The 20,568-nt window shown below is 39.9% G+C and overlaps 1 protein-coding gene across 3 annotated transcripts in view; it reads left to right on the top strand.

Annotated features, from left to right (window-relative positions):
- CERS6 (ceramide synthase 6) overlaps positions 1-20,568 on the top strand; it is a 108,718-nt gene that overhangs the window by 19,637 nt on the left and 68,513 nt on the right. For all 3 annotated transcript variants that reach the window (XM_064660965.1, XM_064660964.1, XM_064660963.1), the window contains exons 2-3: positions 13,132-13,237; positions 15,464-15,594. In XM_064660965.1, coding sequence (XP_064517035.1) covers positions 13,132-13,237; positions 15,464-15,594 — 237 coding nt within the window. The remainder of the gene's footprint in view (positions 1-13,131; positions 13,238-15,463; positions 15,595-20,568) is intronic.

The following is a 20,568-nucleotide window of genomic DNA, read 5'->3' as shown; positions in this document are numbered from 1 at the left end:
TTGCTGTTTCTCACTGTTTGCATGTGATCTCTGCTCTCTTACGACACTGGTTGTGGCTCCAGTGTTGGTTCTTGCCAGCCGGAGAGGCTCTTGAAGAGGGCAAGAGTTCCAGCTCTTGGTTGGCAAGGAGGGAACCTCAGTGATGGGGAAAGAGAAAAGCTAAGGTGGTACTTGGACCAGGGGAGATTCTGTGGGCTTCTGGGGAACTCCTCAGAGATTTTCTCTCTCCTTAGGTGGCCTGTACATGTCAGTCAACAATATTCCCCTGCGTTAGGCTTGGAAATGGATGCATGCTGCTGTGACTTTAGTGTAACACCATTTACTAGCCTTCCTTCTTCCACTCCTGTTTGATTTCACAAGTGCTTCTCTCTGAAGCTGGGAAAATATCCCTGTAGGTAGAAGCTGATCTTGCAATGGGATAAATTCATCACTGTTTCCTATTCTAAAGTAAAATTTGAGATTATACCATAGTCCAGGGTATTCTGAAGACTTTTTGCTTTTCTTCGTGTTTCTACCTGTTGGTGAAATCAGCAGTCACGCTCTTTGGGAGCCAGGCTTTGTCAGAAACATTTCTTTAGGGGACAATGACTGACGTGCATGTCAAGGAAGTGACTGTCAGCCCAGGAGCTGAAAGGAGGTGCCTGCTCGCAGGAGCTGCTCTGAGTATCCTTCTGAGGCATTTTATCTGCTGGCCTGACATTTCCCATCCCACTCCAAGTGAGCTATGGTCTTGGGCTGTGATACTTTGTCATGTCCTGGATATAGATGTCGTGTCTAATTTGTTCTCAAGGGAAGGCAAAGTTTGATCTATGATTCCCTGTGAAGCTGGTAATTACCATGTGCCCTCAGTGCTCACAAAGCCTTGCTGCAGTTCAGGCACCGTGCAGGCGCTTAACTGATGTGCCTGCTGAATGTCTTAGAGTGTTGTGCAACAGGGGAGCGTGAGGATCTTGGCAGCACACTGGCCAGGGGCATATGGTGGCCTATAAGTTTATAACACTTAGGTTTGCCTGGGCAAGCAGAGTGTGTGGGTGAGGCTTCAAAATGAGTCCTGTAGTGATTCCTACCTACGTGTTTCCCCTCCCTGTTCCACCTCCTCCTTTCTTTGTGCTCTTGCCAAGCACACAGCCCTCCACAGTTCAAGTGCAGCAATATTACCCATGGCTAATCTATAACCCAGCTGGGTGAGAGACTGGCTGCCACTTCCATTTGAGTTGTCAGACAAACATACTAGATAACATTCTAAACAGAATTTGTGCTTTTTTGGCTGAGCTGCCTCATAATTGTCCATGCATACCAGAATGCTCAGTTAACCCAGAGCAATGGGACACACACTGAAGATTTACAGAAGAGCCGATCCCCAACAATGCAGTGTGTTTGTGTCTTAAGTTCTGCTGGGTGGGTTTTGGTGGTTGGCCTAGCTTAGCCTGTACCTTCAGGAGTACGTACGTTGCTGCTTTGCTCAAGCTGTATCCTGACATTGCCTGGTCACAGCTTGTTTTAAAGGCAAAATATTTTTCCTTTTAACTTTTTAGTTATTCTCTTAAGCAATAATTACTTCATGACTAATCTTAGGAGTGATGTTTCTTGCCATTTAAAAAATAAAACTGATGATCTACAGTTGTGTAAAAAATCTTCTGTAATGATAGTTATAAGTCATATGGGTTCCCAGTTTTGATTTTTATCCCAAGCAGCACGTGCTAAAGTGTCTTTTAAAACGAATAAATAAGGCAAGACAATTGTAATGATCCTAAGGAGATAAAAAGGCATATGGCACCCTAAACAGAAACATAAAGAGTAACAAATACTTGCCACTTGAAAGTTCTACGTAACTATTATCTTACAAGTAGTTAGTTTTACACCTTCTGCTGGTACAGGTGGGAAGTTATATACCAATACTATTAGGGAACCATGTTTTAGTTAGGTGTCCTTTATGAGGCCATATGAAGTTGTAGTGTGCAAGTTGCTGACAAAAATCTTGTAATGAGCTAAAAGAAAGCAAGATTGCAAAAGTTTCTTTTGTGTTTTATGTACAAAACACACTCGCTTATGGATCCAGTGTGTAAATTATTCACAAATACCCAAGATAAGAGATGACTTCTATTCTTCTGTTTGTCACATGCTGCAGCATTTTCAAATGCTGTCAAACCTGGTAGCCCAGCATTGTTCTCCTGTGGTGAGCTCCTGTGGCTGGCTGGTAGCTGTGTGTGCAGCTCACCAGTGCATCCTGCTGCATGGCTCCCTTCCCTGTCTGAGGTTTCTGGCTGCAGCAGCCCAGGGAGTCATTTCCAAAGTGAGGTTTGGGTGATCCGCTAGCAAATCCTATTATTTGTTAATAGGATTTGTTCTTGCACTGTTTTGTCCGATCAGTAATTGTTTATCACGCGTTAGGAGTACAATGAGATGCCTGTCAGCTGTGTTATGGGTTTTTTGTGCGCGCACTCATTGTTTGCCTGTGATGGCAGGTTTTGCTTTGGGACAGGCTCAGTGCAGAAGGCAGAAAACATAAGGCTCTGCATTTCAAACACTGCAATATAGTGTATCCTGCACTCTGGTAGACACCAGTTTCCCCATCTCCCAATAAATGGTGGGATGCACAGAGGGTCACTAAGCTCATCTAGAGGGCTGGGTGCTCTATTTTTGCATGCAGAGCTGCAGCTGCCTTCCTGGTTGCTTCTCTGCCTTCCCAAAAGAGTGCCCTGCTGAGGTGGCAATCAAACAAGAAAGTGTTAAGAAAATTCAGCAGTAGAATAGAAAGGTGAAAAATGTACAGAAAAACTTGGGAGATAGTGAGAACTAGTTGCTTTTTGTCTTTGTTGAATGTTTTGATCAGTCCATATTGTATTTAAAACTCATACAATGTAGGTAGAAACTACTTCTCAAAAGGGGTCCATCTGAGCTGGGTTTTGAGGTTTCAGGTGTGAGCATTTGTATAGGTAATTTTATGAATCTTTTGTTGAATCATTTCTTTTGGAAAAACTAATTGATAATAAATATTTTTAATTGCATGTATCCTAATATGCTTTTTTAATACCTTTTCTCAGAAGAGAATACATTTTAAGAAATACGAAGGTCACATTTCCAAAGCAGAATCTAAATATGGTCCTGTGATGGCTTGGCTTCAGTCTCTGGAGAGTTCACACTCAGGTTTGCTAATGTCTGTTTAGTGATGCTGTGTTGATGGAGTGAATCAAATCAGGTCACTGATCCAGCTGAAAACTCCATGCTTTTCTGGGCAGTGATAGTCTCCAATTTCTTGAAGCCCTAATCTGCTACTGCAGTAAAAGGGGCAGGGTAGGACAAGTGTGCTTTGAGTGGCTGCCCCTGCTCAGGGTGCTGTACCTGGGCAGGTGGGAACACCTCAGGTCAGCCTGGCCCATCCTGGCTGCGAATTTTAAACAGTCCTTGTTTTCTTAAGTAATAATAATTTAAGGATAAAGTAAGGAAAATAATTTATTGTGTAGTTTGGCTGCGTGCTTCTTTAGAAAGAGTTTTCCTGAATGTCTACATGTATCTTTTATCTTGTTTTATTGGAATCTAGTTAGAAATAAACTGAGGAACTTTGTGCCAGTTAAGAACTGGATTTTGTTCTGAGTTTGTGCAAAGTGTCTGGAAAGAAATAAGGCTCTAATTCTTGTAGTTGAGTAGTCAAATGTTATGCTGAAGTTTGATTATATATACACACTTATATTACATATACACATGCACAATATATAAATACATATGCCATTACATATACTTTATATATGTATGCGTGTTTCAGTATACATATATGCATCTGCTCATACACATATAAAAAATACAGTGAATGAATAACATTGTGATCATCTTTTGTGGCTATTTCCTGCCAGCCAGAATGCAAATTGGTTCCTCGTGAAGTTCCTGCAAAAGGTTTGATGATTTTGTGACCTAGCTCTTGGAAGCTTAACCTTCCAAGTCAGACCAACCGTCTCTATTTCAAGTACTTACAGAACCACAACCATCCTTCAGTGAGGTATCCATGACCTATTCCCTCTTCAAAGGGAACAGTTTGCACCAGAATAAAGATTTAGTGTGAACATTCTACTCAGAGCAGGAAAGTTCCTGAAACATGTCCTAACTCCTGATGTAGGGAGAAATAGAATTTGCACCAGAGGAACGAGTTTGTCCATAAGAGCTAGGCATACACTGAAATTCTCTCTGCTGTATGCAATGACAGCCCACCAGCAGTAGAGAAGCCAAACTCACAACAGGACAAAAAGAAAGCTTACAATTATTTAAATACTTTGTGGTGTGTGTTCTTCTTTCAAGACCTGAAGTTTGTGCCACTCCCAGGTAGTGTGATGACAACATTCAGGAGCAGACCATGCCTGCAAATCATGTGGGCAGGCTGGGTTATTTGCTCAAATGAAAATGCACATTTGTAACAGACAGACAGAAGTTTGGGGTTTACCTTTCTTGCAGCACCTGCCCTTGCTCAGGGATTGGTTGCAGAACCCATGGAGCAAGGCAGTGGAGTAGGATTCTTGTGCCCCTGAAACATTTTAAGGACTTATATTTTTTAATGTTTCGTCGAATACAAAGCATCATCTATCTTCTCTGCTTTCAAAAAATGCATTCTAACCTGATGTAACCTAATGAGTTCCTATTTAAGTTGAACAATGTAGTTTCTCAACATTTCAAACACCTCCTAATATTTTCCAGGAAGGCATTGCTGAACTCTTGCAGTTTTGTTCTGTGACTTGCTACAGTCTCTAGTGATAATATCAGATGGACTGTATGCTGTTAGATTAATCACTAGGGATTTTTAACTACATCCTTCATTTTTTGGCCTTCTGGTAGTAAATAGATCAAAGTAAGGAAAATAAATTAGAATTTAAGAGGAAGTTGATGAGGCAAGTTATCATGTAATGACCAGGCCAAGAACTGCCATGGAGAAACCTGGAGAGTAGCATTGACTTTCTAGTGGGCAGAGCTATGTTATTTATCAAACTGATTGCTGAGAATTTTGCTTCTTTAGACTATTGCTATGAGCCACTTAACAACTTTTGGGTTGTGCCAAGTGGCAGATAGCTGCAGTTTCTTTTGCACCTTGGAATCTGCCTTGGTGGATGAAGGAGAACTGCATTGAAAGCGTGTATATGCCAAGAGGCCAGTGGATGGCATGCCTTGCCTGCAGCTTTAATGTAGACACAGGTATTCCTCACAATTTTTAAATGTTTTTTTTTACTCACATATTTAAGATGTGACCGGAGTAAAAGATAAAGTAATGCTGCAGAGCCTGGGGAGTTAGAACTTCATCGTTGTTTTAGGTAACCTACTGCCATTTAAAAATTAAATTATCAATCTTTCAATTCTTTTTGTGCTATCTTTTTGCCCTTTTCTATGTCCAACATCTAATCCCATTTGAACAATGTGTCTTTTCATATGTAGATGTTTTATGGTTGGTTCTTTGCTTTAGTTGTCCCAGGCTTGCTGAAATGAAGGGACATATCAACTCTGTATGTTAGAAGGTGGCAGAGGGGAGTAGGAGACAAATCTATAATGTCAGGAGTGGCACAGAAAGGATGCTTTGGGTTTGACTGTTCATTTTTACTCAGTGCAAGAAATAAAGCAGAACTGAAACTGGACAGCGATGAGTTCAAAGCGAAGGGAGATGGTTGTCTTCACACAGTCTGAATTCATACTGGGGAGCTCTTCCATAGGCTGTGGAAAGTTTTCACAGGCTCAATGAATTACTAGTGCAGCTTGGGTAGGGAGGGTCAGCTCTTTGGGGACTGCTATGTGGAAAGATGCCTTTTTTGGTCTAGAAAGTCCCTAAGCCACAACTTTCTAGAAGTTGGGAGAATATTTTTATCTTCACTGACCTTTAGCAGTGGGCTAGAATTTTGGAGACCATTGATCCTGACTTGTGTGTCCTGATTTTACTGTGTGCAAAAAGGGTATGAGTGATAACCTTCAGCATTGTATCATCTATACCCTCTACAGCCTTGGTGAGGCTGGTGGAGGGCGGCTGAGAGAAGACACCATGTGTGAGAGGTGGGGGGGACTAGACTGTATGTCCCCTTCCATTCCTTCTCCCTCTGCCTGATCTGTGCTTGGAAAGTTACAGAGTGACTAAACTCTTTATTTTTAGACATTACAAAGAAAGAAAGCATTAGACAGCCGGCTGCAAAAATATTTTTTATGACCTTTGTCTACATTTGTGCAGTGCTTGTTTCTATTCTGGAGCATATAGTTCCTACCCGTTTCAGCTCTTCAGTCTTATGTAGTTTCATGAGAAACTGAAATGCTTATAACTTTATGCATATGTATATTCAAAAAAATTGCTTCCATATTTGTTTGTGACACATTTTCATTGTAACATACAAACTGGAAAAGCAACTGGAGCACTGTAGGTAGAGGCTGCACTGGGGTAGTCCCATATTGGTGGCTGAACACCCTCTGCACCAGTCGGTCCTGCTGTGAACTAACCTGGAGAAAGGATTAAATAGGTCTTCCAACTCAGTGAGGCAAAAAGGTTTAGTAGTATGTGTGAACAGGGTCTGGAATTGTGGCTGTGATCAGTAGGGTCTGGCCTGTGGCTTGGGATGGTAGCTAGCAGGTTTGCAAAAGCTTAAGCCAAATAGATGTTATGGGTCATGGTCTTTCTTATTGGAGCAATATTTCCAGAAAAGGGGAGTATTTTTAACTTTGAACAAGGAGGAGATGTGTCTTTTAGACATGCATGTTCAGTTAAAAAAAAAAAGAAAAGGCAGGACAATATAAATATGAGAAATCCAACTGTGAAAATAAAACAATTTTACAGTAATTGAAAGGTATGGGTCAGTCATGTCAGTTGTGTTCCTGAAGAGTCAAAACATTTTGTAATACTGCTGTTGAGTGATAAGGATAATTTGTTTTATTTACTGAAAACTATATGGGTTAGCACTGCACTAACCAGTAAGTCTTCAAGCTGAAATACAGATGCTAAATCCTTTTTTCCCACAGGTACCTTTCACAGATTGTTGGGTGAAGTGAAACTTGCTATTACGTGAAAGTACTCCTAGGTGGAAGCCCTTATATCCCTTATTGCCCTGAAGCAGATTACTGTGACAGAATTTTCTCCTCTAAAGCTGATCTGTGGAAAACCATTTTTCACTTGCATGGCATCCAAAGTATGAAAAAAACAGTTGATGCTGTTTTGCTAGGACAATATGCTGAATTTATAGGGCACTTAGTTTATCAGCTGAATAATTACAAACCCCTTTTGGAAGGTGAAGTATTGCTCTTGCAAGCAGAGCTGGAGTGATTTTGTACAGCTAATATGTTATGTGTCAGTACTCCTATTGCATCAAGTGTTACAGGTGTAGTGCTGTTCTTCAGCCTACCTTTTATGTCCATCTTTGATATATTAAAGGAAAGACTCATTTCTCTCAAAAGGCTGAAATGGGAGTGGTGCAGTAGCATTAGAGGGGCTGTGGCAGTACTTGGCAGGTGTTCCTTCTGGCCAATGGAGCAAACCTGACAGAGCCCATGTGCAGGGATATATTGCCTTCTGCCACCACTGGCTTGTAGAACTCTGCCCATACTAGATCTTACAAATACCTGCACTCAGTAAAGTGTTGGGTTGTGCTTTCTTATTATAGATAAGCAGTTTCTCATTCCAGACCATTAGTTCCACTAGCCCTCAATGGCACTGCAGGCTTCTGCCAGCCCTGCTCCATGAGGTCCAAGCATTTATTGTAATAGATGCATTTTCTGCTGCCAGCTTGACATGTAATTTGAATTTTGTTGGGAGGGATGAGCAACGCCCTTTGTTAGGAAAGATTTCAAATAGCTTCCCTTCTCTGTATTTAAATAGCAGGATATTGGTGATGGAAGGTGTTTTTTTGTTGGTTGGTTGGTTTTGCGGTTGTTTTTTTAAGCCTTTTAATGAAAGGCTTAGGTCAAAGACATTTGTTTCCTCGAAAGGTCTCTTGGGTCAAAACATTAACAAAAAGCTTTCAAAACCTTGGGGGGAAAAAAACAAACTCCAAAGTACTGATTTTCCAGGAACCTTTTTCCCTCTCTAGTGTGTATGAATGCTTTGTAATAATTTGAGCCAAAGACAAAAACCTCACTAATTCAGTAAGCTGAATTCTCTTGCAAGCTGCTTAGCTTTTGTTTTTTAGAAACACATGTGAATTGCACCATATAGTGTTTAGATTGTATAATTTGATGTGAGGTATGGGATAATGATGCTGGTGTTGAAATAACAGCTAATGCATCTCTATGAAAAGAGAAGGAAAAGCATTTAACCTCTCAGATGACAGGCAGATGCATACGTTGCTTTTCTGAAGTTATTTCAGGTGGTTTGGGTTTAAGTCCCCCTGAAAGAGTTGGCTCTGCCCTCTCCTGCACACTTGCCTCTGAGACAGTGCTTGGGATGCTCTTGCTTGGGATGCTCAGTAGGAGAAGGCTCTTGCTGATGTACCAAGTCGTGTGCTGGGCTTCTTGCTTGGGCAGACAGGTTCTTACCTCTGAAAAGATTTCATGAGGGAAAAGGGAGTTGTGACCCATTTCCCAGCAAAGCCCGTAAATTTCAGCTACCAGATGAGATTAATTGCATTAAGACCCCTGCCTGTGCTTCAGATGCTGTTGGGTCTTCTGCAGTATAAGGTGTTGGGAAACATTAAGCCAAAACCAGTGCTGGTATAGGTATATTGAAGTGATAACCCTGCTTACCTACTGAATTTATCCTAGGACTATTAAGATTTTTCTGTTGTTTTGTTGTTTGGTTTTTTTTTTTTTTATTTTTCAATTGCTACTAATACAAGTAACTTCTGAGTTAAGTACATCAGATATACCAAAATAACAAAACAAATTCAGTAATTATTTTCGTGTGTTGTGGTAGTAATTCTGTTGAGCATCTGCTCAGAAACAAGCCTCTTCTGCTTTTACTCATCCTTGTAGTTAGAGCAAACTTAGATTGTTTCTGTTTAAAACCAGCAAGCAATGTCAAACAAGTTAGACAATTGTAATCATAAATCCCTGGAACAATCTGTGTTTAGTGAGCATAAAGTAGATGAGCTGGGAAAATTTACTCTGCATCACTCTTTCAAAAAAGGAGCCAGACTCTTCAAAACAGATTTGCGTACCTCCTTACACAGAGAGGAATTTTTGCTGGTTTAACTGCCTTCCCTGCTATCTGTAAATATACTGATAGGAAACTATGAGATTTTATGGATATACTTGATTGGCAGGAATAGCTTGCTGGGGTGTTTTTTTTAATGGAGCTCACAGCTGGCTGGTGTTAGCAGTGTAAGCAGGCCTTTATGCAAGCACCACTTGCACTATGACAGTGTCTGAGTGAGCCTTTTTACCAGGTTCACAGGAATGCTGTATGTATGTAATCAGAGCACAGCACTTAACTAGAGTTTGTTATCACAGAACCGCAGAATGGTTGGGGTTGGAAGGGACCTCTGGAGATCATCTAGTTGTACTTGGGTTGATTCAGAGATGTGCTGCACGCTTTCACATTCACTACAGTTTTCTCAAATTTCTCCATATAGATGCAGCCTCAGCACGGGAAGAGGAGACTCAAGCTCTCATTGTGCCCTGACAAGCAATTAACTCAAATATTTTCAAGTACATGAAAGGCTAAAGCTTTATAGAATTTTTTATCTGTTAGCAAAAATCATGTAGGAACAGTCTCCAGGGTGATTTTGTGCAGATCCTTTGTGCCAGGCTGAGTTGTCTTCTCAGAAAATAGATTGTTAGTTATGGGATGGATGGTATGTAGTAAGAGGCCATTAGTCATGTCTCTTGGTCCATCATGTGACCTACTTTTGATACAAATGAATGACAAAAGTGAGTGATTTCAGCTGTGATTAACAAATTTTTTTTCTAAGTGTGAAATGTGCACTGGCATGGCTTTTCTCACTTGCAATAGTGAAAATTTCTGAGTGGGCTTCCATATTGAAGTTGCCGACAAAATAAAGTTGCTTAAGTGAGAGAAGAAACTTTCTGTGCTTAAAATAATTCAAGGGGAAAAGAAGTTTACTAATTTGTGGGATGAAGATTTTACAAAGCCTGTTAGCTATTAAAATGTGTTATACCTAGATAGAAAAAGTCATTGCCTTCACAAGACTCAGGAGGAACAAGAAGGCTGATGCAAAACTAAGAAATTACAGTAGTAGGGCAGCAACTGAAATGAATTCAGTCTTTGCAATCCTAAGGAGAGGTTTTGAGATCAAGGAGAAGACAGGTCAACTGTCTCAGTGCATGTGGTTTGAAAGTTTTAAATTAATAATTTAACAGATTTCAGAAATCTTCTTGACATAAAAACAACATTTAAAACATGTTGTATGTGAATGGCAGGAGAGCTTATAAAATCTGATAGCATCTGATAGCAATTCCCCAGCATTGATGGTCAGCTGGGGTGGTCATCTCCCTTGTGCAGTGCCACGCCTGCTTGGGGAAACCCAAAATGGTACTTGTGGTGAAAATGATGCTTCTTTTTATGCCCTAGAGCAGGTGGGGGATCATCTTGCAAAGAGTTTCCTAACCCCTTTTGTAGCAAAAAACTGATCTCTGAGTTTTGGCTGGAGTATGAGGCATTGCTGTTGCTGTTGTAAATAACTGAGCTGAGAAAGACAGGATTCCAAAGTGCAAGCTGGTCCCCGCCTTGAGAGGGGCACTGAAATGCTTGTCTTCAAGCACACGGTGTGGTGTTTGTGTGCCTGCAAAGGCTGAGTGCTTTCCACTCCAATGCTCTGCAGTAACCCACGTTATCTGAACTGGCTGACTGTGGGCTTTTTTATTTGGTTTTGTTTTTAAATGTGGCTTTAGACTGTGCATGAGGAAGCTGCCTTTAAAAAGGTTCTTGAATTCTGAGTTTAATTCTCTTTTTTTATGTTGGTCTTTCTTTTCTATATCCAGAAGAGAAGGGGCAGCATTCAGCAAAAGATGCTTGTCCTTTAATTTTTGTGTAATTGAATACCAGCTTTCAATTCAGCTGTATTGAAATCCATTGAAAAAGAGATATTAGTGTGGTGTTTGTTCAGATTTACATGTTTTAAAGAGAAAAGCTGACAATGTACTCAATTCTGCTCTCCTTACTCTTTCACAATAGTTATTCACTCTTAATTGCAGTACCTTATGCAATAAATAGTCCCACGGGTTTCAGTAAGACTGTTTAGGGAATTGAATACCACAGTGTTAGCAGAAATGGAAAAAAATGAATAGTGCTTTTAAGAAGTGCATGATTTGGCAAATTGCTCATAGTTTGTACATGTATCAAACATTAATTCTGTTTTGTTTACTTATGGATCAGTTTAAGTTATTACAGAAAACTATCATGTTAATGATGCTTTTTATGACACCTGATGGGACATTTGCAATCCTATTAATTAAATTCTACTTGAAAGTTCTATTTTAGCCTTGAAAAAAGTTTTTATACTGCAAAGTACAGCTTGAATTAGTTACATTTTTGTATGAAAAGTAAAAAACATCTCTTAAATTTTATTAGTTCCACCAAAAGTAATCATGTGGACATGGCTTGGCTCATCCACACTTGAATTAGTGGTAAAACCTGCTCAGTGTTGCAGGTATATAGAATGTTTCTGTTAAAACTGCTCTGTTTCTCTTGAGTGTCCTAGTAGGACCTCTGTGAGGGTTTTGAAGCCTTCCCTGTCCCTTTGTCCTTGACATGGCTGGACAAGATCATCCTGTGTCTTGCAGCTGTGTAACCTGTACGTGTCCTGACTGCTTTGCTGTCCTTGGGGACGAGCTCTGGTTTGGGTCACATGCCCGTTCCTCCCATGCATGAGAAAAACATAAGCAACAAAGGAAGAAAAACTCAAATTTCTGTTTAGAAAATGTGTTTTGTTTTAGCTAATGAGTATAACATCGATATTACAATTCTCTTCTTAAAATCAAAACAAACACTGTAGCTGTGCTTTGTCCTGGATTTATCTATGCTATTCATTAACGTGACACGTCATTTTAAGAATGTCATTTAAGCAAACCCAGCTGGTTTGCTTAGATGTAAATGAAGATCAGCTCAGCATGAAGCTTGTTGGAATTGCTTTGTGTCGAATTTTTTCTAACTGGACCTTTTTATCTGCTTTTGACTTTACCAAATTATTTTTTTTTTCATCTAAATTAGCACATTTAGGGAACTGCCTTTCTGTTGAAGTTATATCATGGATATCCCATTCCTTCAGTCAGTAAAGGAGAAAAGAAAGTGCTTAAAATGGGGCTTGTTTGTGGATAAGAATTTAATGATTTTTAATACCTTGTGGGCATTCAACTGGATAAACATGGAACTAAACTACCTACTGTTGTTTTGGTCCTTGTTGGTAAATGAAGTTTTAGGAAACAGAAGTCTTTTAAGTAAAATCAAGAGTTACATAGTTCAAAGATGGTAGAAGTTCATAGTATTCATACGTGAATATGATTCCTATACAGAGTTTGTAACTTTCATGGGAATTCCAGAATTGGACTCACAGTTACAAATTATTTAGTTTTTAATGAGTAGAATGGTGGTCTTTGAGTATATGTAATGTAAACTATGCAATTCATCTCTAAAACGTATCAGAGAACTTATGGACTGGTGTTAGAATCTGTGACAGCTTCTTATTTTAGCAGAAGAGTTTGGAGGCAGAGCGTTGCTGTGGCTCTGCACCATGTAAACTTTATGCTTCTAGAAAATTATGTTGATTGGGCAGCTTAAGTGCTTGCTGTCTTTCAGGATTTTGAAATTCCATTGTACAAAAGGAGTTCTGAGGCAGTAGCTACTTTGGAAACTGATTTACGAAAAAGGCTCTGTTTGGAGGATAATATTATGTGCTCTTCATTTCTGCAAGCTGCCCTGCTCTTTTCATTAGCTGGTGCTTCTCTAGGAGGCATTCCTCTCATGCTTTTGTTCTAATCTCTTTTTTCAATACATGAAAGAAAATCCTCTGTTTCATGTGCTCTGTGGAGTTCCTTTCATCCTTCAAAGTGATGTTACTTATTTTGCAATGTAATTGCCTGTATGAGCTTGCTTTTGAGCTGGAAAGCTAAGTACTGTTTTTGTTGGCAGGGTTATAATGTTTGCCCATTTACCACATGTCACTGATTGATAACAGTAAGGAAGTAAATAACTGAAGGATTTCACCTGTTTTCTCATTCTTCTGTTTCTCACAGGTTCATTGCTAAACCATGTGCCTTAGGCCTTAAAGTCCAAGCCAATGGACCACAGAAAGCTCAACCTAATGCTATTCTGGAAAAAGTTTTCACAGCTATTACAAAGGTAGTGTCTAACTAAAATATTTACATTATAAAGTGGGATATTGTGCTACAAACTATGTCTGAATAAAGCAAAGCTAATAGATAAATGGAGTGCTGCATTTTTACACCTAAAATCAGAAATGCTAATACTGGGGACACCATTAGTATGCCAGATTGAGCAGTTGTGCATCCCTTTGTGACACCTCCTGTAAGCTTTTAATCAAAAAAATTTTCACAGAAACACTTTGTAGATGTCATATGGCCACTTACTCTTTTTTTGCTTCTTATCTGTTAGAAATTTCCACAAAATCTTTGGGTTTTTTGGAAAAAAAAAAAAAAAAAAGAGTTAATTTTGAGCCAGTAAGATTGATACTGTATTTTCCATGAAACTTAGAGCTACTCCTTCTAGGGGACTGCCTGAGCACAGGGCACTGGTGTCTTGCTGGTATCCCAGCTACAGGAGAAGAAGATAGAAAAGTGGGAGAAACTGAGTGAATAATAGAGCTTGCAGATTTTTTTTTGTGCAAGTTTTTCACCCACAACTTACATCTCTATCTATACATCTCTCACCATGTGACATCTCAACTAAACCTTTGTCATTCTGTCCATACTTTTTGAAGCATCCTAAACTTTTCTGCAGGAGCTTTTCAGTCCCACCTTGGCTCCAGGCTGCAGCTGGGCATGCCACAGAAAGTATTAGACTCAGAGGGCAAAATTGGGTTCAGTGCCACAGACAGTGAAATATTCTGTGGATCTGCCTTTCCTGTGTGTCCCACCCTCTCCTGAGATCACCATGGCACTTGGTGTAGCTTTTGTCCTGTTTTCAGGGAGGGACTTGTACATACCTTCTTTCTGAAGGCTGTAGCACATGCTCTCTCAGATGAATGGTTGGATTTTGTTTGTTGTGGGGTTTTTGTGGTCTTTTTCTTTTTTCTACTTCTTTTTTTTTTAATATTTCCTTGTAGAATCTGGTAGTCTGACAGAGGGCCTGAAATCCCTGTGAGGGCAAAGAGGTCCAGAGGAGCTCCAGCAGAATCTGGTAGCTACTCTCAGAGAAACTGTCCAATTTAGCTAACTACCTTTTTTGAATCACATACAACAGTTCTCTCTAGTCAAACTCCTAAAAGCTGCATCAAGTATTTGAGTTTTCTAAGGTTACAGACATTGGTTTTCTTAACCTTCCATTATAAACTAATGGCTACTTTAGTTGACTAAAAAACTTCTTTGAGATAGACAGCAAATACTTTATCCTTCTCTTGTCTCATTTCCCTTTTTTTTTGTGTTTTCGTGGAGGCTGATAGACAAAACTTCAGCCTGACCAAAGTTTTGCTGTTCTATATCTTGTAGCATTTAAGAAGTTTTTGTCGTGAGAGCTCTTGTATCTCATTCAATTATATAACTGGCTTGCAGAAATAAAGCTAAAACTCCAGAAAACACATTGTCCAAAAGCTTTTTCTGTTTCTTTAAAAAGCAATGTGATTGGGAGAAATATGTAAGTAGTACTCATGCTGTGCTGTACATGTAGAATTGCTGAATGATTGAAGATGTGGCCTGTACTGCTCTTAAAATTAAGGACAGACTTATTTTCTTTTGCCTTACCTTACCTCTGCACTGGTTTGCAGCTGTGCTGATGGTATGAGAGTTCCACATTTTCTGCTTTGCAGAATATTTGTGTGTAGTTAATTTTACAGAAAAACATTCTCTCTCATTGTTGTCAAAGTGATTTTCCTTTTGAAGTTGTCACTTTGTTTAATGACCTCATTTTTTAACATTAAAATTCACAAACATGGGATTTATCTTCTTTCTGTGCCAGTCAAACCATCCTCACTACTGCAACAGATGATAGGACAAAGATCCTGATGTAGGAGGATGGAACAGGCACGCTGTGTGTCAGGCAGCGGGGTGTTTGTAAGACCCGCTGCTCAAGAGGTGCATGGCATTTTATACCTACTTACCTTCACTTCCAAGTTTCAAACAAGTTTTAATCCCATTGTTCCCTTTAAGCTTCTTACTAGTAATGACCTGTGTGTCATATTACAGGATCTGTTCTTCTAGATCAATACCAGTCACTGTAAATGTATTTTGATGGGAATCTGCCAGTAGAGATTTCTGTGAACATATTTCTGTGTATCCATGTGTCTCTCAGGCAGCCTTGATAAGAAGTCAACAGTCAATTATAGTGGTTCTAAATTTAAAGCATTAATGCAATTGGGCAAGAAACTAATTTTTACACTTCTCTGTTCTATAGCATCCAGATGAGAAGAGGCTGGAGGGCCTCTCCAAGCAGCTGGACTGGGATGTGCGCAGCATTCAACGTTGGTTTCGACAAAGACGCAACCAGGAAAAGCCCAGCACTCTTAGGAAGTTCTGTGAGAGCATGTAAGGATGTGTGTTCTCTTCTTGAGTTTTGTTGAGCCCATGTTCTCATCAGTTTTCCCCATTGTGCTTTACAGGTATTTCTGTAGACAGGTAGAAAATTATACAAATTGGTAGAATATGACTTCTTTAATGAGACAAACAATCTTCATTCTCCTGAAGGAGTCAGATTGTGCTTTTTGTGTACTTTCAATAGTCAAAAGCTTTCAGAAGTCAAACAGTTGTGATTCTGTACTGTCAGGGTGCCAGCCTGATCCTTTAAGAGAAGTTGCCTTGTGTTAGGGTGCCTAGAGCCCTGCCTTTAGCTATAAACCTGACAGAGATCTGAAATGGAAGAGTAAAGATGAAAGCCAGTTGGGTTGTTAAACAAAAAGAAGACAATAGATAAATTGACTAAAGATGGTTGCCCTCTAATAAAAAGAGGAACTTAAGTGTCAGAGTGCTTAAGTCCTCTCATTGGTATTTACAGCTAAAATCCTCCTTGCTAAATATTTAATAAGGCCAGGCAGGGTGAGATTATGGATAAACCTAGTCATCCTGTTGCCAGAAGCTGGTGGCCTTAGAGTAAATGATTTTTGAGATCAGTGAAGAGCACCCTTTTTTTCTTCAAGGGTTGTAGTTGTTAACTGGTCTGCTTAACTTGTGGGAAAGGCTATGGACTCTTGGGAAAAAATTAAAACTGTATTAGTGTTAGAGCTAGTGTATTTGGGTGGTATATCTTGCTGCCTCTGTAACTCAGGTCAAAGACTTCACTCTCTTGCACTAATGCCACCACATTTGGGCTGACCTAGTTGTTAAGAAAAACTTAAACATACCATGAAATACCATCACAGATTGGATGGTAATGTCCTTTGTGACATTCATTATGGAGAAAGCATGCAGATGACAGCTATGAATGCAGAATGGAAGGTAAGGTCAAGCTGTAATGAAGTGCTGACAGAATTTAGTGCCAGTTTTGTTTAGAGGGAGCCATTGGGCATTATTGCAATATGTGTACTTGATAGTAATGATAATACTTGCCCAAAAAGAAGCAACATGGCATAAATAATGGGTGGATAGTTCAGGTTCCATCTGCTAATGGTTTGAGGAGGTGCAGTGGGAGTTGCCTCTCCATTTCTGTATGTACATAGTGCTGTGATAATGAGGTGTTATCCAGCCAACCGTGTGTGCCTTGCCCTGGGAGCATTTCCAGTGGTGGAGTATGCGCCACCAGCTGACCTGTCAGATGTTGGATGAAGTTGTTGGCAGACAGTCAGACTAGCACTGGGAAGCCAGGGCTACCCTTTTATCCCCTCAGTATGGGTGTTAAACTTTTGTCTAGTTAAATCTGCCCATCAGGGCACTAAGCAAGGTACTTCAGTATGTTTTGACTAAAGAAATTCTTCGGTATGAGGTCTGTAGCCTTTTCACAGCTATTGAGTTAACAGGTGGCTTTTTAGATGTAGTGTCTCTGTGTGGCAGCTGCTGGGCTGCATAAAGTACATGTCATGGGAAGACTCAAGTCTTCAGTAACTGGGGTGTCAGTGGAGAGTTTCATAGCCAGGACAGAGAACGAAATGTGTCCTTATGTAATAAGTACAGAGCAGACAAAATGACAGTGATCCCTGCCTACACCTTCATACCCGTTGAGCTGCTGTTGTCCCTCCAGAGAAGACTTGAGTTTTGCTGGCAATGATATTGATTGACTGTGGCTTGGGAAGAAAAGTGACAGAACACACAGCAAATGTGAAGCTACTCTAAAAAGAGTTCCACTTCTTTTTACGTGGAGATGATTCAATTTACTGCTAGACAAAGTGTTCCTTGGGCCCAGAGTGGCTTTTGCATGATGAAAGGGAGAAGGCATCTGTGCCAGAAAGGCTGTAGGCCATTTCTGACTGCCTTATCTTTCTTGCAAATGAATAGCGTGGGCACTACATAACGTAGAGGAGTTTCAATAGGACAAAGGCTGAGAGTGAAATTTAGTGACAAACACACTTGCCTGAGATGCATGACACCTGAGATCCAGTCCCAAACACATTATACCAATAACTTCATCACTAGATTCTTAGTGTCCTGGATTTCTCACTTTCTCTTTCCCTTCCCTTCTTTTTCTTTTCAAGCAATTCCAATTCTATTCCTAAACAGAGTGTAGAGAAACTCCAAAACCTACACTACTTTGGTGTTTGGTTTTTTGGTTTTGTTCTTTTTTTTCCCAAATGGAATAATTCCTTTGCTGCCAGTCTGTCAGATATCCTGACCGTTGGCAGATGGTGGTTATATGAAGAAAAAGGCAGTAATAAAATCTCTGTCTATAGACACTGTTTGTGCCATGGCATTATAGTGAAAATAAACTATTTTTTTCAGGAAACTTAACCAGCATTCCCCCCCACAGTTTTGTCTGTCAATCTGAAAGAGAAGGTGTAATTTGATTATTGGGGGTGTAGAGACCCTAAGGGTGAGACTTCAATGGCATCATGTACCTGCTTAAGATTTGAGATGTTAATGGTGATAAGTATCTATTTGAAATACAAAAGAGATAATTTCACCAGGTGGTGCTTAATAATCCATTATTAGTTTTTCAACTATTTGGTCATTCTGGCACGAAACTTGAAGTTAAAGGCAGTCACAGTTTGCAGTCACTAGGAAAGGCATCCACATGGTATAACCTCAGATTGCAAAGATCAGGCACTTAGCTTACTCTATGAGCTGCTGGGGTTAGTCAGTCCTTAGCTTTTCTTTCTCTTGTGTGAATTTAGGCAATTTTGGCTCCTTTTCTCGACTTGAAAGATTCAAGGAGCATAAAGGAGATGACAAAGTGGTGAACTGAGTGTGCAAAGTGGAGTTTTCTACTTCCGTGTATTTCTGTTGGGTTTTTATTAGTCTGTCCCCATGGCACTGCCTAATATCAAGAAAAAGACTTTGCTGATTGCCAGACCAAGTACAGAATCCGAGAATGCCTTTGTTAAAATCTGATGTGTCAGAAAGCAAATGCAGTGTCGATTCCCAAGCCACTTCCAATTTCTTCCCAGTTTCAGCGTGTTGTGCTGCTGCTCACACTACCAGTGCAGAGGCATGTCTGATTTCCTCAAGGAATAAGTAGTATAGAAAGAGACAGCATTCTGTTCTCCCACCTTGTTGTCCAGATCAACGTGAAAGAACCTGTGATGGCATAGGTTATTAGTCTGGGACTTTGGAATGTCATCAGGCTGATGACTTGTCTGTCCTACGGCTATGTACATTTAAGCAAGATGTTTATTAGAGACATTTACGTGGTTTCCAAGGAGTGGCTGAAAGAAACATATGGCCAAGAGAGTTTTTTTGAGTTTATGCAACATTCTATGTGTGAAAACATAGAAATGTGCAGACTGAAGAGTCTGAAGATATGTTTTTCCCCCCTCTTTCCTTTCTAGAAGAAACTTGGATACTGAAATGTTTGTAAGTGAGGTGTCTTTTAGTTTTGACGTAGGGGAGAGAAGAGTCTCTCTCTCATATCCTAGCCAGACATTTTTTTTCCTAGGGCATTGAAACTGTGTTTATGCGCATTGCTTTGAGGGACATTTTATCTATCTAGAGTTGGTGGGTTTTTTGCTTGTCATGCACATTTATGTGAAAATTATATGGGCTGTTTACAAGTTCTTGGCTATACTGCTTTTCTCAACTAGCAGAGTAATTCTCTCCTCCAAAAATGTATTGGAAAAATAACTATGCAAGGGAAAGAAATTAAGACAGCTGTTTGGTTGTTGAAATTCTGAACTGTGCTGATACAAATCGTAACAAAATGCATAGAATTCTTCAGTCTGTGCTTTGCGTGTAGCAGTAAAGCCCTAGAAAATAAATAGGCTTCTAGCTCTGAATTTTTAATACCATCAAGCCCTCTTAAGCTTCTAAAACATATCTGATCTGAGGAAAAATACGTGGTAAATGGTATTTTGGGTCCATTTAATTCTGATTTGTCAGCTGCTTCAGTGCTACATGCAATGAAGGACTAACCAGTGTTTCATGACCAGAAAAGAGAACAAGGGTCTGTGAAGTCGTGCTATATGCTCTGGAGTGAGTGTGATAGTTACTCTTCAATGGCAGTAGAATTGGTAGTATCTCCCTTGTTTTCCTCTGCTGTTTTCCATGGAACAGGAATGGCTGTTCCTCCTCACTCTCGAAGAGGAATGAGGCGTAATCTCTTCGTTGGTTTTTTGGTCTGTTCAGGAGATCTAAAGCACTGGTAACTCAACCAGCTGCTTGGTGAAAGGGGAACTGCATGTCTGACTTGTATGCTGATAAACAGTTAAAGGTTTTCCTTGCTATTGTAAATCTGGATTCTTTATTTTTTTCTTAACTGGGCAGACACTCAGTTCTGCTGCTCCTTCTTGTAATGTGCTGCAGTGGCCTGTGTCCTGCCATGGGCTGCATGCTACATCCACGAGCTCGTGGGACAGGTGCTTCTGCTGACAAATGATCATAAGACAGCAGTTTCATCTGAAAGAGAAAGCATCAAGGAAAATCCAAAATTTCTGGTAGTCACTATGAAAGAGAGCAAACTCTGCAAGGAGGAATAGTATTGAAAGCCACTATGTAATTACTGATTTCTTTCTTCTGAAACACTTAGTACTGAAACAGTTAATAGAACTGAAACTCTTTTATACAGGTGAAAAAAAGTGAGTAATTTGCATTTTTCTTTTGCTGATCCTTAGCTTGCTTCTTTCAGTATTTCAGTTAGCTTTCTGTGACCTTGAATGAAATACTCCTTGGTGTTTCACAGAAATTTACAATACTGGAGCAGATAATTTATATTTTTCTTAGTGGCATCTGAAGAACACAGTATTTTGTGATATAATTCAGGACTATGAAGTGTGTTTTTGTGTACACCTCACCGTGTCTGGATGTAGATTTCTTTTTTCCCCTTTCTCCCTGCTGTGGACTTAAAGGGAGTTTGGCAGTAAGAATAAGAGGAGTATTCCTTCAAGCACATAGCTGAGTTTATAGCCAAGAGACTGCTTTGGC

The sequence above is a fragment of the Pseudopipra pipra genome, chromosome 7 (assembly GCF_036250125.1).
Source record: "Pseudopipra pipra isolate bDixPip1 chromosome 7, bDixPip1.hap1, whole genome shotgun sequence".
Lineage (NCBI taxonomy): Eukaryota > Metazoa > Chordata > Aves > Passeriformes > Pipridae > Pseudopipra > Pseudopipra pipra.
Note: the sequence above shows the minus strand (reverse complement) of the source record. Positions and strands in the feature narration are given on the sequence as shown.